Below are 21,218 nucleotides of genomic sequence, written 5' to 3' on the forward strand. Positions count from 1 at the left end.
TGAGGGCTTTCCTGATGCAGCCAGCTCCCAGGAGGGACAGCTTTGTCAGGTCACCAAGGGACATTGGTTCTTCCTGGTCATGGCCCTGGGCCAGGCTCACGGTCTGTTCTGCTTTCTCTCATACAGCATCTTGACTTATGCCAGTCCCTTGTCACTGTTTTCACAAGAATCCTGGTTTTGCCTTGAAATCTATTTATCGGACAATTCAAAGCTTTTGCTTAAACTTGTTGTTATCAGGACAGTCTGTAGCACTTTCTCCACAAGAATGACTTCTTTCCTCTTGACTTGAAAGAAACAGCTTCTTGGTTCCCTCCTCTAGGTGCCAAGATGGACACATCTCCTAGCACAGGTTTACTGCTTCTTCATGGTAGTCAGTGTTTCTGACAAATTCATAGCACTTTTGGATGAGTATTTTGGGAAAACACACTGCTTTTAGCTCTTTCAATGCTCTTAAGAGAACAAAAGTTAAATAGATAATGTGGATACTGTGCAGTTTATATGTTAGCAACATCTAACAAATAGAAAAGGAAAAAATTTACAGAAGGATAGGAAAATAAAGCCCAGGGATTGTGGAAAAACATGTATATAAGAACTTGAATTAAGTATGACATGCAGATAAATTCTTTGTCACTGTCAGGATCAAAATTTGTTCTGTCCTTTTACTATCTACCTCAGGAAAAATATCTATTCAGTGCCACCTTAGTTGTAACTGTATGAAAGACTTGACAGTTTGATCAGAAAATAGCATTGAGTGTTAATAACTTCTTTTTGTAGTTTTAAAATATTTTTTTTTCTACATGATCAATAGCAGCACCTCAGACTGAGTTTTTACAGTAGCCAACCTCATAGCATAGGGGAAAAAAGTATTTAAGTCCTGAACTGATCAAGAATTGGATTTTAAATACAATATTCTAGGATGAGTTTTACCTGAAAATATTTCAGTGTTCATGCCTGAGTGTTTGGAAAACATGGAAAGGCAGAACAGTCCTCAAGTGTCTCGCCCTGATGCTTAATGAACATGATCTAAGACTTGTGATGAAACCAAGAAACAGTTATCAATCAGCATCAGTTTCAGGAAGCATTATTGTATCGAGACATCTCAGGGTGCCTTTATAAAAGAAAAACCTACAATAATTTAATAGCTCAGCCTGCTGTGCCAAATAAATGAGTCAAAGTTTGGGGGGGGGGGGGGGTGGGGAAGAGAAGGAGTATGAGCCACAGTTTCATAATTGCACTAGCCTGCAGGAAAGTGTTGATTTACATCCAAAGTATTTCTGCTAGGAGAATGATGGGAGATGTCACTGCAAAGCTTGAGCTTTTCTGGGAAATTAAGGACACCTCGCTTTTTTATTCCCCATTTACAAGCCGTGTTTTTCATTCAGTTTTCAAAAGGCCTTCAGACAAAGAAACCAAGTGAATGACGTGAAAGTGTATTTTATGCATAGTAGAGCAGAAGTTAGCTGTTGGAAGGAGATGGTTGCTATAGGCTTGTATGGCTCATGTAAACTCAAGGGCAGATGGTTCACAGCCTGTGTTGGGACTCTTCAGGGTTGTGGAAACCAGGCTGGGCAGGAAGGGTTTAAGTTTTTTCTCCTGAAGTTTGAATTTCAAGTGGAAAATTTAAAATGCCTCCATTTTGATAGGCTTTTTCAGGGTTTGAGAGATGCTGCAGTTATGTTATTTTTGTCTTCTCTGTGGTAGGCTATGTTTCCTGGATGAACTATGTTTCCTCAATATACCACTGCTGACCATAAAGCTTCAGGAAGAATGGTGACTACATTAATATGAGAGACATGACCACAGTAGGTGGAACACAGAAGACACCTGTATTTGGTCCTGTTTTCATCCAAGTTGTCCAGTTTTTTCCAGCTGTGTTGTGTGTCAGTGTCCTGGGTTGACAGTTAGCTACAGTCCTCTAAAAACACATAAAACTGCTTAGCTTAAAAGCCTGGAAATCAAATGAAAAAATTATTCTGGTGACCTTAATTCTGTTCCTTGCATGACGAACATGATGGCATCTAAAACCAGTTTTAGTGTGCTGGAGCAGAGCCTGAAGCTGGCAGAAGAGTACAGCTTTGGCTTCAGTCGCTGAGATGCCAGAAGAGATTGTAAGTCCTTGAAATTCTTCCAAGAAGTCACTTTGTCCTGGATGAAAACTGGCATTTATCAGTGCAGATGATAGTGGTGTATTTTAGATGGCATCAATATTGATTTGTATACTGCACGAGCTTTTAAATATGATTTAAGATAAAGCTTAGCTTAACGTAAGACATTTCTCCACAAAGCATTGATTTAATGTTAATGTTTTATGTGTTGCTTTCTTTGCTATAGACTTTCCTTTGGTTCACAGAGACTTTCCAAGTAACCTTCTCAGTTCCCTCTTTCAGGCACTTGCAAAAGCCCCACAAACATTGGACACGTAAGTACTTGAAAGTTTAATTTATACTATCTGACAGGAAGCTTCAAAAGCAATTAATTAATGGTGGTCATTATTGTTCATCTCAAATTCATTATTACCCTTCTAGTTGCTTCAACTTGGCTTATTGTTTTCCCAAGCCTTATGAAGACCATGGAAGAAGATCTAACTTGATGAACATCTGACAGAAAAGTTAAAATAGGTTAGTTTTTTTACCATTCCTATAGGGTAATTTCTCATACTTTGCCTCCTGAAGTGCTAGGTATTGTAAACAAGAGTCCTTACTAATCTAGAGAGAGAATTTCCTATTTGACTGCTATTTAAATAATCTATAGCAAATCTTGCTGGGTACAACGGCTCTGAGTATCAATCTACTCTGCGTCTCTACTTGACCTTGCTTGGGCGTTTCAGAGTGTGAAGGCTGGGGAAGCCGAACGCTGTAGCTGCTGATCTGTGTCTGAATCCTGACGACCAGATCTGTGGAGCAGCGCGGCTGTGAGGAAGCAGCACCAGCTTTCGGGAGAGGAGTGGAAAACATCTCCTCGACAGGTTGGAGATGCCCTGACAGGAGAGGCGCTGGGAGAAGGGGCAGGGTTTGTACCAGCTGGCAGTCGCTGTGGCCCCTCCAGAGCCTGCGCGGGCGCGGTGCCCGCGGGTGCCGGGGGGCTGTGCCCGCGCCATCCCGGGGCTGCCCGCGGGCCTGGTGCGGCTGCGGCAGCCGGGGCAGGGCGCGGGCGGGCCGGGCGCTGCGGCGGGGCCGCCGGGCGGAGGCAGCGCCGGCAGCGGCGCAGCGGGGGCTCTGGGCGGTGTTTGTGAGCGGCGGCTTTTTCGGAGCGCTTTTCTCGGCGAGCCCGACCTGTTAAGGCGTATTTCAGCTTTGGCTCGGTTAGAGCCACCCCCCTCCCGCTTGCGGTTTAAAAGTGGCGTTTCGCTGCTCAGCGGGACGCGTGCGTTCCGGGTTACTTTGGTTGCCTGCCAGGTAGCGCACATCTTCTACAGCATCCTCCTACCATCAAGCAAAAATTGTCTCCTCTCCTAAGGATTAATTATTCAACACGTTTAATGTGTTTCGGCTGACAGGGAAGACGGCCACTCGGGTACATCCTGGTGCCGCAGCGCCTGTCCCCGCTTTGTCTCGCACCTGGTGTGTTTGCGCGGCTCGCCTGCCTTCCTCCCCCCGAGCCGCCGCCTCCCGCTCCTCCCGCCCGCGCCCCGCTCCTGCCCGCGGGGCCGGGGGACGCGGGCCGGTGCTCCGGGACACCGCGGTGCCGCCGCCCGGCCCCGCACCTTGCCCGCGGGGATGCGCGGGGCGGGGCCGGCGCTGCGCCCCTCGGCGGAGGCTCCGCGGGCGGGGCGGGGCGGGGGCTGCCCGCCGGGCGGGGCGGCCCGGGCAGAGCGGCCCGGCGGCCGCGGAGGAGGGGCCGGGGGCTGGCCGGAGCCGGGCGGTGCCGCCGCCCGGGCAGCGCGGGGGGCTCGGCGGCGGAGCGGGGGCTTCGCTCGTGACTTCGCTTTTCCCCGCAGAGCCCGAGAGGAGCGGCACCGCTGAGGGAACGAGGCGCTTTCTTCCCGGCCGGTGGCGGCGGGGGCGGCACCGGACCCAGGAGCACCCAGGGAAGGACCGGCGGAGAAGCATCCCGGCGCGGGCCGTCCCGTCCCTGCCCGGCTCTGCCCGGCTCCGTGCGTCCCATCGCGGCCCGCTGCCGCCGGCCCGGGCCATGGGCCGGCCCGACTGAGAGCCCGCGGAGCGTCCGGCAGCCCGGCCGGTGCTGCCCGGAGCGCCGAGGCGGGGCCGCAGCAGCGCGGGGAAGATGCGCTCGGCGGCGCGGACAGCCGGGTTCCTCCTGCTCTGCGGGGGTAAGTACCGCCGAGCCCGGCCCCCCGGGAACTTTGCGGAGCTCAGGTGCCACCAGCGGCTCGGGCCGGCTCCGAAAATCTTGCCACAAATACAGACAAGATAGAAATGATCCTGATACGTTTTCTTCGTTTTTTAAAAGCTAAGTTAGAACAGATGTGAGTTTGTTTTTCTCTGAATTTATGATGTGAAAGGGAAAATATTAAACTATATTCCCATTTTAAGTTTTTAAAACACGATTTCTTCTCTGCTGTCCCACTCCCAGAGCTTTTTGTATCATCAGATAAAATGCGTTTTGGATTGGTAAATGAAAATGACCAGAATATGAATAGTGATTGGATTGTAACTTAGATGATGCTATCCACAGATGTCAAGTTTCTAAAGCAAACAGAAAATCCATTATATCTCTTTTTCTTCCATATGGCTTTGTTTGCTGATGGATTTCTGACGTTTAAATGAATAAAACAAAGTTGTATGCTAGAGAATGCAGTACAACCTTGCACATTAAAAAATGCATTTATGAAAAAAAGTAAAGCCCAAACTAGTTCACTAGTTGGTCTAACAGTGAGTAGAGTGCAGTATCAATTCTGCCCTTGTGGTTCTTCATAAGCATGTGATGTTTTCCTTCTTGTTATTAATTCAGGTTGACTGCATTAATTTGCACTATTTTATACTACTTTTTGTACTTGCAGAGATTATACAGCTCCTATTTAATTTTTTTAAATTATTTTTCTTTGCTGTGCTAAAATACTTTCAGTTGTTCACATTTTTTCTTTACTTAATATGTTGTTGTTAGGGCCTGATCTTTGTAAAATCTCACTAGCAGTGAAGTCTAGGATATAAGGAGATAAAATGTGTAGGATATACTGCATCTAAACACACATCTAGTAAAAAAAAATAAAGTGGGTTGTATCCCAAGACATTTCACTGTCAGGAAGAATTAGCCGTACTTGTGTTGCTAATGGATGATCTATCATGCCTACTTTGCTTTTATCTTTGGCAAATCCATTTTCTTTAATGTTTTTGGCAGAATTAGGAGAAATGTAATTTACCTAAGTTCTTCAGCTTGAGGGGTATGTTTTCATTAGCCAAAATGATTCACGTGCATTTGCTTGAAAATGACTTCCCGTGATTTCTGTTTAAGCTGGACAGATGAGGTTTCTTTGATTCATGCTGTGATACCCCAGGTTATTGCGCATCTGAACTAGCTGGTGTTAGGAACTCCGGAGCTGCTCTCTCAAATGGTGCTCTTTTTTTTCCTGCCGTATTTCCCTTTCAGTTGGACCACCATTTGATTTTACTTTTAGTTGTACAACTTTACATGAATTTCATTCTGAAACTCTCAGATGGGAGAGGGTTTCTCTCTACTGAAGACAGATATCTAAACCTTTCTGAATATCAGATCTCAGCAGTTGGAAATAGTTTCAAAGACTTTTTTTATTAAATGTAGCCCTAAATTGTTAACTTTGAGATCTGCCAAAAATATATTTGGAGGAATATTACAGGAGCTAATTTATTTGGGTAGAGTAGGCTGCCAAGTAGGTTTTTTTTTTTTTGTGTACTCCTTGCTTATATTTGAAGTTGCAAATATTTTGCTTATGCTGTCAGCTTTGACTACTGAGGCTTAATATTTGGTTCCTGTTAGTTTCTACTAAAACTGTGGTGAAGAAAAGTTGTGTACATTTATGCCCACATTTTAGGGTAATTGTTTTCCTAGTTATTTCAAGAAGTCCAGTGTATTAGCAATAGTCTATGGGTGTCTGTTGATAGAGAAACACTGCTTCACATTGTTTAGGTGTGTGACACTAATTAGCTTTTATGCAATAAGAGCTGATTTTACAGCAGGGCTACGATGAAGTGTTATCTCTTGGAGGTAGTAGTAAAGCCCCTGCATGCACAGAGTTCCAGTTTAGAAACACAGCTCTCTTAGGAGTCATGGTGCATTCCCCTGGTGGGGGAGCTCAGTGAAACTTCAGTGGGCTCCATCCTGGGGGAAGAGCCAGGGATTCTTCATTGGTAACTGACATGCTCTTGCCAGGTGTTGTGCAGGAATCTCTTTCAGCTGGGCAAGACCTCATCATAGAGGGCTGCCACCCGAAGTTAACCTGCAGGGATACCCTTGCACTCAATTGCTGTGGGTACATCTTTGGTTTATCTAAAGGTTTTGGAAAGCTTAGAACGGCCGTAGTTCATAAAACACGTGCTCACAACAACCCCAAAGGCATTTGACTGAGTGAGCTGGCATAGTCAATCTGGTGAGCGTGCTGTTAGTGGAAAGGATTAGATTTGGTAATTTTGTACTGGCGGGCTGCAGGAAGCACACTGGACCATTTGTTCTGAAGCAGAAAGGCGCAGCCTTGGCGCTTTTGCACCACAGGCAACGTGTGGGTCTCCTGCAGGCACTGGCCTTACCGTGCAGTAGCCTAGAAATAGAAAAAATAAAAGGAATGTTTCTTCCCAAATTAAGGCTTCTGTGTCTTTTACCAATTAAAAGAAATTCAGGGTTTTATTATGGAGTATACACATGTCTTTTTCAAAAGTTTTACACCTTGTCAGTTGTAGGACTTCAGGGTGTTTACTTGCCTATCATGCTGCTGGGCTGTTTGATGCTGGAGTTTTGATTCTGAAAGCTCATTGATCTCAGAGCAGGACCTTGTTCAGTTAAACGTAGAAAAGAGTGCCCGTGGGAAAGGCTTGGTAGGATTGTCTTGTCTGGAAAGTAATTTTTTGTCATTAAAGGGAATACTGTTGACGAGGATTTCTTTCCAGTGAATAAAACACAGTTTGTAAGCATTACACTATGCAAATTTTTTAAAATTGAAGGGAAACCTGCTCATGGAAATAATAGGGATCCTATTTCAATGATGTGCTCTTGAATGCAGATTATTCAAACTTTTTTCCTATTTTATTGACTGTGATATAAAACTTCTGGTGAATGTACTAGTTCTGATGCTCATTTATGGACTGTTTGGGATCGATTCTTACAGTGCATTTCCCTGCTGCTAGGATTGCTGCTAATGTTTTGACTGGTTACAATTTAGAGCAAGCCCAGGCTCAACTCATGCATCCAGATCAAGGGCAGACCAACTGCAGATATTCTTCTGACATTCTTTTCCCCCAAGTGTGGATAATTTCACATAATATTTGTATTTCATGATAGAAAATGGGTGCTTTCTCTAGGAAAAGAATACCTATGTGATTCTGTCAAATTCAAGATTTCCTGTGTGCTCATGCTTTTAGATCAAACCAGTGCTGATCAGGTCAAATGGCAGAGCACAGACCATTCATTGACTTTTGCCAGGAACTGGCTAAGACAGACATAATTTGTATGCCTGTTTTCTTTAAACAGTTATCTGTCAGATAATATATGATCAGGATTTTGCATTGTAAAGTAAAAATTATTCTGTTTTATTATAACCCTGACTGTGGGCAAAGGGAATCTGTGGAGGACCATGAGAGGCACTTCATTAGATGTTATATGTCCTAATCAGGAAAGATCAGAGTTATGTGGGAGTTGCACACCTTGCTGGTCTTTTTGATAGGAAAAGGAGTATTAATCACAATGCTTTGGTTCCTTCCTACTTTGTTGTTTTTCTCTGCCCAGAGGTTCATCATCTCACCTTCTGGCTCTTCCCCAGGTGGCACTTGTCCTGTCTCTGGTCACCTGCAGCTGCCTGCATTGGACTGCGAAAGTGCTGCTTCACTTGCACAGCACTCACCAGGATTCATCCCAGTGCTCCTACCAAGGAAGGAGCCTGAGCTCTCTGTGGCCCTCTAGGCTTTGTGTCTCCAATCATTTTACTCCCATTGTCAGGTCCTTCACCTTCTAGTTTCTTCACAAAGGAAATGTTGCAGTGAAGTTCACCTCCTGCAGCGTTTTCCCTTTCACAGAAAGTAATTTACTGTGTTGGGTTTTTTTAAAATTCATGCTAATTGGATCCATATTTGTGTAATATTTAGTTCCTTTCTCATTGTTATGTGCTGCCTTCTCAAGGTGTCGTTGGCTTGATTATTTCTGCCAGTCAGTTGCAGCCTTGGTCCTTGGCTTCATTCAAGGATTTTGCTACTATCATGGAAACAGTATAAAGGAAATGAATACGAAGATAACAAAAAGCCAGCATTTTAATGCTTAAAGCTCATTTGTTAGTCTTTGATTAACAGACAAGATTTCTCATAGTATTAACATCAGCAGTCAGTCTGAACAACAGTGTGGGTTCAGCACCTGAATGCAAGATGCATATTCAGTAGCATGCCCACCATCAGTTTTCCATCTCTGTGTCATGTCACAGTCTCTTACATTTTTGTTTTTTTAACTGAAATGACAGACTGGCTGGTGCAAACACATTTGTTTTGTTAATTTTAATTTTTTCCCTTTTCCCCAGTTTGGCCCCTGGCAGGAGGGAGAGGATTTGTTCACTTGTTGCTGTACTTTCATGCTTGGCTTGGCACTGCTGGTACTGCTCCTCCGGGCTGCTTTCTCTCCCATAAAGCAACCTAGCAAACACAGATAGGCCATGGGTTGGAAGAAATCCACACTAAAGAAGCTTGGTGTTTTCTGGAGAGCCTTGTTGTGTAAAGGTCATTTAGAGCCTGTCTGTGGTGAGGAGAGCGTTTGCTTTGTTCAGACATTGGCATCCTTCAGCTTTCCGGCAGAGCTGTAAGTGGTGCCAGCTGGTGATGGACTGCAATTATCTCTTGGTTTTGAAATGTAAAAATTGCCTGACATTACTTATTGAGCGTGGGTATTTGTTTCAGGAGCATTGCAAAACTTACATGAACACAGGTGGTGGTTCCCTGTGGGAGCAGGGTGGATGTTAAGAGCATCTTCTTCCAGGATTGAGGCACGTTCATGCTGCGATCTGTTCTTAGCTCTTGCTTTCTACTTTTGTTTGGTTTGGCAGAAGCAAAGCTTAAAATTCACCAAAATGTTCTAAAGAAACTTTGGAATTGTTTATTTTCCAGATGATTTTTTTTTTTGGTAACTGTCTTATATTTTCGAAAGCAAGCAACTGAAGCATTGCAAGGATAAATACAGCAATTACTGCGAGAGAAGGACAGATTTGAGGTTTGCATATTAGTTTGGTTAGATCAGGGTTCAAATTCAATTGACAGCTGTGCTACACATTTGCTCATTGCCTCACACTCTCTCTCTTAGTTTTCTGTTAAGTACCACCACCAGTTACTTTATCCTTAGAATATCATGTGCCTTGTTGATTGACTAATGCAGTTCCAAACTGGGTGATACTGGAGCTGATGGAACGTAGGGAAACACAATGGGAAACCTTACAGAATCTCTAGAGTGATAAAGCATCAATGAAAAATAGCATTGGAGAAGCTGTAGAATGAAATCTATTGAAAGGCTTTATTTTTACAATGTGGTTTTTTCTTTTTTCTGTGAGATATACTGAGATAATCTGCAATGTTTTGGCAAAGTCATTATGAGCCCTTTAACAAGTTTTCATGTAGATATGTTGCTAATTAATAAAGTTATTAAGAAATTTTTTTTAACAAAATAGGAAGTCAGCTGAGGTGTGAAAAACCAGATGGATTTTGATCCTTTGGGAGCTTAGGATTTTTTTAAAATTTGTCTCTAGCCATCTCTTTTTTTCCCCACATAAGGAGAACACAAAGCTGGTTTTTTTAAAGATTACTTCATAAAGATGGCTAAATGGTTTCAGATTTCTGGATCTTGAAATGAGACCGTAAACATGCTAGGAACATTTTAACCTAAGAGATGCTCTGTAAATCTGCTGAAACGAAGATGATCATCAGCGCTTTAGAGCCTAAGGGAAAATTACAGTGATTGCAGTCAAAAAAGAGAATTGGAAACTTTGCTGGGGTAATTGTGCCAGAAATGTTGTTTGACTGAATTAGTTTAGAAATTTGGCTGATTGTAAATCAGGTGATTGTAAAAAGAAAATGGATGTATTACTCCTAATGGCTGTCTAATGGCTTTTCAGTGTATGCATTTAGAAAACTAATTAAACAATATATTTAACTGATATAACAAAGTTGCTTGTGTTGCTGTAATGGGTGGTTGTGTTTTGGTTGTGTTTTTTGTTTTTTTTTAATGTCCATTATGGCTTTTTTCTAAGTGAGACAAATTTCAATCTCAGATAATAAAATTAAATCTAGCTTTTTCTCCTAATTCAGAGGCACCAAGTTTTCTGATAGGGACAATTCCATTATCTGTTCTTTTCACTTGTGAAATGGAAAGATTCATTTTGACGTGAGTAGACCAGAATTTCACATATCCCCAAAGCCCCTTACAAGGCTAGTTTTGCCACTGAATTAGAGCAGGCATCCTGTGTTCCTGTGAGTGCCATTCTCAGGGGTCTTGGAGATGAGACTTAAATCTCCCAGTGGCTTAAAGACACAAGCAATACTTTCTCTGGATTTGGGAGTAGTAGAAGTTTGGGTAGTTCTCTACTGTTCCTGCATAAAGAGCTGATACTTTCAGTTTGGCCCCTAATAAAGATGATGTAGAGCAGCTTCCTTTGACTCCCTTGAGAGGAGTCAAAGGAAGTATTACCTTAAGAAGTGATACTTCTGCACTGGTTGGCTTCTGGAAATGTTTTGTCTTTGTTGATGAGGTGCCCTTCCATACCCTATCATCTTAAAGTAGACATGGAAAAGTAGACACCAAAAAGGATGTAAAAAATATCAGTCGTTCACAAGATGCTGAGAATGGATTTGGTTCTCTAGGTTCTCTTTCCACTCCTGCCACTGTGCTGCTTAAAACTTGCCTCGTGTTAAAAGTAGCTCTGTGTGTTGCTGCTGTGCATTTGGAAGGAAGGTACTGACCACCAGTGTTCCGGCTGTTTGGTCAAGAAGGAGAGTAATAATTTGCATTAATGCAAATAAAATGTAACAAAGTTAAATAAAAGCTATTGTTTACTGAAATTTAGCCCATAACAATTTATGACTTTAAAAAGCTGATTTATAAAAATTAGATTAATTATGTCTATTTGAATGGGAATGGCCAGTGTAGCATGATTAATACATACATTTATGGCAGTCAGTCATCTCAGAAGACCAGAGGGTTTGAAATGTCTATGTACTCTAGCACAGCAATCAGGCTTTCTTTTACACAGGATAAAAGTAGACACTAGAAAATTACATGAATGCATTTCTATTGCCAGACTGTGGTGTGCAAGACTGTAAGTGTTCATGAAATCTGAATAACAGCGAGGGGAAAGGAAAGAATCCAAAGAATTCTCATCAAGCAAAGGCCTCAAGTTTTTATTTTAGTGGGAAAAGAAGTTTGTTTTTCAGAGGGAAAAAACCCGCAAAAATTAAAATCGGGAGTAGTGGAAGAGAGTGGATTTGGGTAGAGGGCATTGGCTGCCATGTGAAATTTGCACTGTGATGATTGGGGAGTTCTGATAGGACCTTTGGAGAAAGTATCCAGCGCTGATTTTTAACAAAACAGACTGCTGCTTTGGCCCCTGCAGTGAGGAGTCAAAATTTTGTAAAACACTTAAGTGGATCCTTCTGACATCTCTGAATTACTCAGACATATTCTTAGTTTATCCTGCATCAGCAAAGCATTTTAGAGTGAGACTGCTGTATCAAATAATTGCACAGTTCCCAAAGTTAGAACTCTCTGGCAGTACATTCAGGGGCCAGATTTCTCTTTGCTCCCATTGGATGTCAAGTTCCCCTTTTGTGGTGTGTGCTGTCTAACCATTGAGATGGCTCTGAGGTGCATCATCCAAGTTCTGTGTGTGTTTTAATGAGTAGCCTTAGTAGTCTTAACTTTCCTCAGTTAGACCAGGGGAGATGCCCTGGAGCCTTTCTGTAGGACTGTTGTTTCTCTGGGCTGTAGATTTTTGGCAACGCTTTCTGGATGCTACCTTGGCTTGCCTCTGCTACCTTTCAACTGTGATTTATGTATTGGGTGCCCCATTTGTATTTTGATAGTCACAGTGTGTCTTTGGAGAGAAATACAGGAACAAATATTTAAAAAAAAAAAAGATGATTGTCTGTTACTGCTTTTCAGCAATTCTGGGTAGAGCTTTCTCTAGCTGAGCTCTTGGATGCCAGTGAAGTAAAAAGGACTGAGGATGATGATTGTGTAAAATGGCTCATCCCAATTGCTAATATGAGACCAAAAAAGCAATGGGAGTGTTTAAATTTTGGGTTTGAACATACACATACATAAATGTTTTAAAGTAATGAAGGGGAAACAATATGGCTGTAATATAAATTTTATTGCACATTTCAATTCAGCATTGCTGACACGCACTAGATGAGAAGGCATTTTAAACCATTTTATTGCTTTGGTAAACTTTTGCCTTTGTGAAGATTAGAAAAGTTGTCTTAAATTGCTTTGCTGGGGACTTTCTGGCTAGTGAGAGAGTTTATAATATTTATTTTGCAGATTTTTATTATTTAAAAAAGGAGACAAAGCCCAAACCTTCTAAACTTAGATTCTGTAGATTTAAAAACAAACAGGATCATCCTTAGAGACTGTGATAGATCACCCTTATTTTTTCTTACTGTGGCATTGAAGTGAGCCTGTTGTCTGAAAAAGGGTCTTTTTTAACTACTTATTTTCTTAGATTCTAGTCTAATAAAATTTGAAATTAAAGTTGGACCGAAGGTTTTAGGGCAGTAAATGTCTAAAGAAAATAAGCAATATTAGCCCAGGGTTTTACTTATCTTTTTGATGCTGCCCCTCCACCTTTTTTTTTTTTTTTTCAATCTAGCTGCCGTAGGCTATTTTTAGTTGCGTTTTTATAATTTTTCCAATAATTTCTTAAATCCTTGTTTTCCTGGCATTGTGAAGTTGGGTGTGATTTTTTTAGTTTATTGGAAAAATTTTGTTCTCTGTCTTTGCACAGGCAATTTTGGCATCATGGCAGAGCCATCCTTAGTACCTGGCAGTTAGAAAGAAAAGAGGATGAATCTGTGCAAGTCTCTACTTTGGCCATTCAGAATATGTTTGTCCTAAATACAACTTCCAGGAGACAATAAAGGAAATGTACATTAATTAAATACTTAGATTGCTCATCAAAAACTCAGTTTAGATTGATTATAGTAGTAACATTTGTCAGTGTAATAAGACTGGTAGCAAAGACTTTTACTTATTTTATAAAATGTTCTGTTGCTAAAGAGTCCTTATGACGAAAGATTTTTTCTCCTTTCCCTGGTAAACCTTGGTAATGGTATGTAAGATAATGTAAGAGTTACTACATAGAGTTATACCTGACACAGTAGTTAATTTCCTGATGATCCCTGGCAGTATGCAGTTTTGAATGGTGCATTTTGGTTTTCATACTTCTTGAAATGCAAAGGATAACAACAAGAAATTTAGGAAACGCTGTTTTTGAAGAAAAATATAAGTGAGTGGCAATATTTATTTACAAAGACAATTGAGAAAGCACAGAGTTCAGGTTTTTCAGTTTAAGCTGAAATATTACAAAGGTGGAAGTACTGGTGGAAATTGAGTAATAGTGGAAACTAAAACTTGGGACATAGCAAGGGATATTAGGGAAACATTTTGGGAGCAGGGAGCTACAAGGATTTTTGTCTGCAGTCGTTGTGGGGTTTCTTTTCATTTGGAATATCTTAAGAACAGGTGGGACAGCAGTGTGTTCATGTTGGTTATATATAATCAATCCTACCTTGGATGAGTTAGATGACATCTCTTGGAAACTTTTGATTTCATCTTCTTACGGTTTTGTGCTCAGGGTGTTAAAAACAGGACAAATGCAGCCTTTGTATGTCTGCTGAAGCTAATGTCTGGTGTTTGGTCAATCAGGGCTCCTTATGAGATCATGATGACTTAGTCTGCAGTTAATGTAACTTGAGAGTTAATATCAAAATACTTATATTGTTAATCATCAACAGCTGAATAGACAGGAGTTAGATGCCTTTGATGTCAGGACGAGCTTCTGGAGTTTCTGGTTTTCAGAATATCCCCAGGGATGTATTTGATATATGGTGGTCTTTGTCTTCTCAAAAATCAATTTCTAATTCCATGCTCAGCATTCTCAAATCCCAGGCTGTGAGCTGGGACCTCACACTGCCACTGAGCGTTTCCAATTAAGGCCTTGAAAAAGTCTGTGTACATATGGCCTAACCTTGTCACTGAGAAGAGTAAAGAGTGCTGCTCTCTTCAGATAAAAAATGAAATGCATTGGAGTGATGGTGTTTGTTGAAGTAGAGACAGGATTTGAGGATCCATTTTCTCAGGAGCTAAACTGGATTTATGATTTGGTAGGCAGTTCTTGTTAAATGAGAATTTAATGATTGCAGAGAGACCATGAAAAAAATTAGTACTGGGATTATAACTCTACTTTCAGTATTTTCTACCCTGAATCCTAAATTGCAATTGCCAGGACCATTTATCTGTCTTTGACATGAGCTGCTGAGAACTCTTCCTTTTATCAATGCAATGCTTTGTTAGATTTTGAACTTTGAAGAAATGCAGCTTGTATTTTTCTACTGTTGGTTCTATTTCATAGTTAGCATCTTCCACTGCATTCATTTTAGTTTTCCATTTTCAATTTAAATGTTTGTTTCAATGTGCATAATTTAAAATGGGGTTTGGGACATGAGATACTTAGCTACTGTTGGTTGGCAGCACTGGTCTCCTCCACTGGAAGGAGCTGGTGATAAGGTGTTTCACAAAACTCCAGGGGCATATGGTGCAATCCTATAATGTTATCCTATTTCCCATTCTTAGAAGATTTTTGTTTACTCTCTATATGCCAGCATGACATTATCCCGCTCTGAATGTGAGAAAGACAGAGGAAATCACTATGAAGAAGAAAAAGACTATTGTTCCTCCATTCCAAGGACTAAACTCAATCCTAGATAGTCTTGATTTGAAGCAGAATTGTTGCCTTGTCACCTTTTCTGGCGTTTGGACAGCAAGTTACAAATGTGTGGAACTGCCATTGCAGATGAAATTGCACTGGGTGCGTGATTACCTTTCCAAATGTCCTGATAGAGAGTGCAGACACTGTCACAGCATCTGTGATTGTTTAGGCATGTGATTTTGTCTGGGAGGAATGTTTTATTTGGATTTTTTTCCACGTGTAACTTTTGAATAGCTGTGAGTCCAATCTGTCTCGCAATAGAATGCAAACATTAAGCCTTCACTCTTTTTTGCATTCATTAAGAAGATAGGAAGGAGCAATATCATGGAAGAGGTGATTCGGAAAAAGTGCAGAACCTCATTTTTGCCTTTTCATACTAGACAACTCTTTCTAACAATTTTAATTATGACTGCCCTTAGATACTGCCAGGTAATGGGTGTAGATATACCCCTGGATCGGGGAGTATATTGCCAAAATGGTAACAACACTGAAGCCTTTTGTGCAAAGGCCTGCCTGTACCTTTTTTTGTCAAATGTCCACATGGATTTAGGATTGACTAGAGTTCCAAAATATAAACCTATTTAGAAAGAATGAGCTCTAAAAAATTGTCAGTTAGATAAGAAATTAAAATAATGAAAAACCACAACGAAATTAATTCAGCTGCTACATTCCAGCTTCTGTACCTGTTTTGTTTGCCTGGGGAAATTTCAGCAAAGTGAGTGTTAAAATGCTTGTTTCTTTTCTGTTCCTTATACGTTTTATTGGATGAATGAAAACAGACTGAAGCTTAGGAAAAACAGGAAACTGTTAATGTAAAAGTACTGTCAAAAGCAGAATGGGCAAGATTTTCAGATAATGGTTCGCTTCTGTGTTTAATGGGGTCATAGTTTTTTCTAGCATTACTTAATGAGGATGGATTTCTCACCTAGATTTCAGGTAACCTGGGGACTGTAAAATAATTAAAACAAGAATGCAATTGTCACTATTAATAATAGTAGAGTTTTGGTTTTTTTTCATTTCAAGATACTATACTTACTTCTGGAGAGCACAATGGGACTTAGTTTCCATTCCTTTTGCCATGGTGACTTTTCCCAACATCAAGTCATGAAAAGCACATTTAGTGACAATTCCAGAGTTTGCAAATCGCTTTGGAAGAAAAACTGTAGGAGTGAGGGATTGTTCCCTTTATCTCAATGAGACATTACCACTGAAATCTTTAAGTTGTTTATGTGTGGTCATTGGCAGCTTTCTCACTGCTGATGTTTTTGTAGAGTTGTCTGGGTAAACGATTTTGGATTGTTGTGGGAACAAGTGGCCTGTGATGGGCATAGTGATCTCTGCCCAGAGTTAGGTCAGTATTTAACAAGGTCTTTAAGCCCTAGTCAAAAATCACTTAGCAGTCCTACCATCAGAGTAGCACACAGAAATTTTTCGTTTTACTGTTTTAAGTATCCATGGGTATTTTTTTATAACAAGATGTTGGTATGGTGATAGATGAAGTGTGAAGTTGCAGAGTGACATAAAATGAGTATCCTGGAAATTAAATAAGCCACATGGACTGTTTTGCTGATTTTTATCTCCCTAAATAATGTTCCTGTTATTTTGCAAATGCTGGTGGAGAATCAGGTACCTATAAGGCGCTTTGCATTTTCAGGAGTCTGTGTTTCTCATTATGAAATTAAGAGTCTACTTACCATCAAGTACACAGATAAATATACCCAAGTTTATTTGGGTTTTCTCTTTCTGGGGTGGTACTTTTCAACTGTGGTTTCCTTCAGTACATGGTTGACATATGGTGGTGGTCTTTGTCTCAATGTCAGTGTTTCTGTATTGTGCCTCTGGCAGCTGAATATCCATGGGAAAATGAGTTACCTTTTGATCACTGGTTTTTGAGCTGTAGGTTTCTGATGGACTGTAAGCCATGGTAAAGATCTAAGATGCCTTATTAAACAGCTGTTTCAGTAGTGCTTGCAATTAAAGCCTTGATGATAAACATGTATTTTGTCATAAGAAGGCGATGAGGATTGAGAGATAAACAGTGATACAAAATGCTGGGAACTCCTCTTGTGACAATCCTCCATAAAAAAATTTGTTAAACAATTTTGAATACACAACTGCTACTTCCTGTCTTTGTTTTTTGAGAGGGTTTTCATTTTTTGGGGAAAAAACTCAATTATACGTATATATTTATATGTATATAAGCATGTGTAAAAATAACAAGTTGAAGAAAAAAGTAAAAGTAAAAAAAGCTTCTGACTGTCAGGTAGCTGGAGGGAATTTGCTGCTATTTAAGCACAGAAAAGGACTTGTAACTTTCTGAAACAATGGACATTTTCATTATAGGAGGCTTAAAAAATAAGCTTAGAATCAAGCCTTTGTCAGAATATATCCTGTCTGCAGCTGTTAGGTTACTTGGTTTGTTTAAATATGGAAGTTGTGAAGTCAGAATTATTCTGCTGGATCTGTAAGGTAAGGATTTCCTCTTCATACACTTAGGCCTGTCAGATCTGGTCTGGGCACTGATGTCATACCTAATATATTATTTTTTAGCAGTGGTTGAAGAACACCAATTCCTGTCAGCAGAGCTGGATGCATTTGTCAGGGGAGAAAGTGAGAAACTGCCGTTTTGCATCACACTGTCACATCTCCCAGCACTTGTGGTATTAAGCCCTGCTTCCCTCACACTCAGTATGCAGAATGAATGAGGCTCTTTTACTATGACTTCTGTTTTTATAGTTAGCTGAACTTTGAAATTGTCTCCTAAATCATCCTTGCCAATAGCACTAACCACCCCTTTGCTGGTAGTCAGAGATTATTCTGCAGTAAGTTAAAGGGTAACTCATCTTCTTTTGTGATGACAGGAAACATGGAGGGATGTAAAAGATAATGGCTAATTCAAAGCAGAGCACTCCACTCTGCTTCTGGAAATCCATCAACTCCACTCAAACACGGATCTGAAATTTTGCAACAAACTTGGAAATCTCTTTCCTTTTTGCTGCTTCAGTAAATTGTTATCTGGGGGAGGATGATGCAGATGCCCATGAATTATGATGGCTTTCATTACAGGGGGGTGAATTGCACATTAGCCTGGCATTCAGAAGCCTGGAGGTTTCTGCCACTGTGCTTTTGCTGTTTCAAAAGAGGTAAAAGCGTGATGTAAAGTAGATAAATGAAGTGGTATTTAAGAAAGGTCTTTATCCTTCCTTCTCCTTTTGCAGCACCAGAGCCCTGAAAATAGATGATGTAGAAAGGTTCTTGTGCAGAGATGAGTCATCCCAGCTGTACGGCTGGGCCAGGTACTGAGCGACAGGGCCAGGTGGAGCAGAGGAACAGCAGGTGAATTGATCCTTGGGTAAACACCTGTGTTTGCTTTTTTAAAATTTTCTTGTTAAAGACAGCTGCAGCAAGGGAACAAGAAAAATCTAATGTAATAACAAGTCATGGAAGGATATTTCAGAGAGTTACTTATTTTTCAGAAACAAACTGTATCTATCTGGCTCTCTTCACATGGCAGTTCCATCCATGCTTCCTGTTCATTACCTGGGGTTGCTTCTGCTAAGTAAAATCTTGCTGTTGTGGTTGACAGATTGTTGTTCCTGTTATTAGCTGCTTCAAAGAAATGACATTATATTCTGCAGATGGAGGAGTGGGATCAAGCAAACATTCCTGTTAAGTCAAGAGCATTACCTTTTCATTTACTGCGTTCTTCTGGAGCAAGGCATCTTGCAAGACCTTGAGCAAAACACATGAAAACTCTGGATCAGACTGTTTGCATGGGGAAATATGGGCAGTAAAAAGACTGGGTGGAAACAGGAGCAACCCACTTTTTAAATGTTCTAAAAAACATTAGGAAACACTGTGTCCAAGACAGATTTAAAGACATCCCTGTGCTCTGGAGAGCTTTGGAGATGGAGGAGAAAGACCAGATTCCTCTGTTACAGCCACTCTTAATCCTTGAGTATAGAAATAATTTACTTAGACAGTATTTAGGTATGGCAGTCAAAAGCACTATAAAAAATTATGAAGTAGATTGGTTTTGTTAGACTGTGATTATACTTATTCACAGCTCTTGATAGGTGTCATGTACTGTGAAGCATTTTTAATTTCCTGAGAACAATGTAACTTAAGATATCTTTCTTCACCAGGCCATTTGATTTATTAGAAAGCTGCAAGATCCATGTAGGGCAGGCTCTGTTAATGATTGTTGTGTACCATTCCCACTGTGAAAAAGTGGAAGCATGGTAGCTTGCATGTGATAAATTGATGCACATTTTAGCACGCTACATACAGTATATCTTATACGTGCTACATACATTATTTATTTCTATATAAGGTCTGTCAGACATAAAGAAAACAAATATTCTATGCTATCCCTCCAGAGAAATTGTAAAGGAGAGTAGGAGTTGCCTTACTGAAGTGCTTTTTTCTTCCTATGCTGCCACATGCAAAAGAGATTTATGGAAAATAGAGAAAACAACACTGATGAGAGAAACAGATTTACAGTGAAATCTACTATCACAATATAGCTGCTCTGTTTAGCAAACACCTTATGGAAGACAATACAATGTGCCAGCAAGACTGCTTTTATTTTACAGTATTTCTTTACAAGCTAATAGTCAGTGTGCTTGATAAAATCTTCTTGTTATGATAGATGTATTGCCATTACAAGTAAGTTTTACTAAATGAATTAATTAGCTTCGTTTACCCCTTGCAAAGTCAATGTCTTACTGGAGAATTAAGCAATTCCTTGCTGTCAGTGTATTAAATTATTAAGAGGGGGGAAGTAAATAAATAAATGACCTAGTGGGAGATAAGATAGGCAACTACCAAAAAGAGTTTAAATTTTGTCCAAACATTGACAAGCACTGCTGCCTTCAGAGGGCTTGGATCAATCCTTATGACTCACACCCTTAAGAAAAAAATAATAAAATTAAAAATGTCTGAATGTTTGCATTCACAAGCTTATTATCCATGATAAATCAGGGAAGGATATTTTGCACAAAATCAGTTATTGTCTGCAAAGTTTATAGCTGTTTAATAAAACAAGTAATTGGTATTATTTTGTTGCAAGGATGCACTTTTTTTTACAGATAGTAGGCTTGCATGATTCTGTCTTGTACGGTTCAGGTGCTTTTATTGGCAGCTTTCATGATTTGTGGCTTGCTGAGTGACATTTTATTTCCTATTCAAGGTAGTAACAGCTTAGAGTCTTCAATTAATCACTTTTATAAGTAAAGCTGCACTGGGTGTTTCTAGAGCAATATTCAGGCCAGGTTCCTTGAGAGATCCAAATTGCCAAGAAAACCATGTGGATGATCACAGCCTAGTGCATGCAGATATGAGCCAGAGAGGATTAAAGAAGGAGGCTGTGGCTGAAATGTCTAGACTAGCATTTGTGGCTGCTAATACACTGCTAATATGGGTCTGTTTTTTCAAACAGAGGTGTTCAGAGGGAGCTTAAGGTCCATTATGAGTTTTCCTCCTGTGACAGAAGTGAAATAACTTTGGGTAGGATCAAGCTTTGTGGATTTCAGCTGCAAAACTCTCATTAAGTTTCATTTCACCTTTTGTGTTGGTTTTGAGACCCTGTCAGAATTGCATTTGGCACAGAGAGAGCAGTGAATTCATTGAAGAACTCCAGAGTTTTAAAAAGCATGATTGCTTTTACAGTCTCGTGGTGTGTAGCCTGGCAGGACAAGTGTCTGTGCCCAGAGACTCTGTAGTTCATATCCCTGTATTGATAGTTAGATGTAATTTCTTAATAAAAACATTAACTGTGGTTTAGAGAAAATGTTGCAGTGAGATGATTAGTGGTGGAAGGAAAAGACATGCTCTTACTGGAATTCAAGTGCCTTCCTCTGATTTTAAGGCACACAGTGATGAATATGCTGCTGCTAATGTGTGTTTTTCACTCCTAGCCTTAGAAGCTGAGGAACACTGAAGAGGGGTGAATATAAAAGCCTGGGGAACTAAACTGGTGTAGATACCTGAAGGGAGGTTTGTTCATACTTGGGACAATAATGGCAATGAATGAACAGGTTATTGTCAGAGCTTCTGCATGTGAGGATTCTTTATGTGGAAAAGAATAACCTCCATGATGTCATGGGATTTTGGCTTCTGA

General features: G+C 40.6%; 1 protein-coding gene across 6 annotated transcripts in view; it reads left to right on the plus strand.

Annotated features, from left to right (window-relative positions):
- The first annotated feature begins 1,772 nt into the window (after nt 1-1,772).
- RET (ret proto-oncogene) overlaps nt 1,773-21,218 on the plus strand; it is an 83,223-nt gene continuing 63,777 nt past the window's right edge. The window contains exons 1-4 of one of the 6 annotated variants that reach the window (XM_077183287.1): nt 1,773-1,802; nt 2,332-2,419; nt 2,526-2,618; nt 3,938-4,270. In XM_077183287.1, coding sequence (XP_077039402.1) covers nt 4,225-4,270 — 46 coding nt within the window. In that variant the 5' untranslated portion in view covers nt 1,773-1,802; nt 2,332-2,419; nt 2,526-2,618; nt 3,938-4,224. Of the gene's footprint in view, nt 1,803-2,331; nt 2,420-2,525; nt 2,619-2,856; nt 2,966-3,277; nt 3,396-3,423; nt 3,561-3,822; nt 4,271-21,218 lie in introns of those variants that run through there. The other 5 variants (XM_077183288.1, XM_077183289.1, XM_077183286.1 and 2 more) reach the window with 5 other exon arrangements.

Source organism: Agelaius phoeniceus, chromosome 9 (genome assembly GCF_051311805.1).
Source record: "Agelaius phoeniceus isolate bAgePho1 chromosome 9, bAgePho1.hap1, whole genome shotgun sequence".
NCBI lineage: Eukaryota > Metazoa > Chordata > Aves > Passeriformes > Icteridae > Agelaius > Agelaius phoeniceus.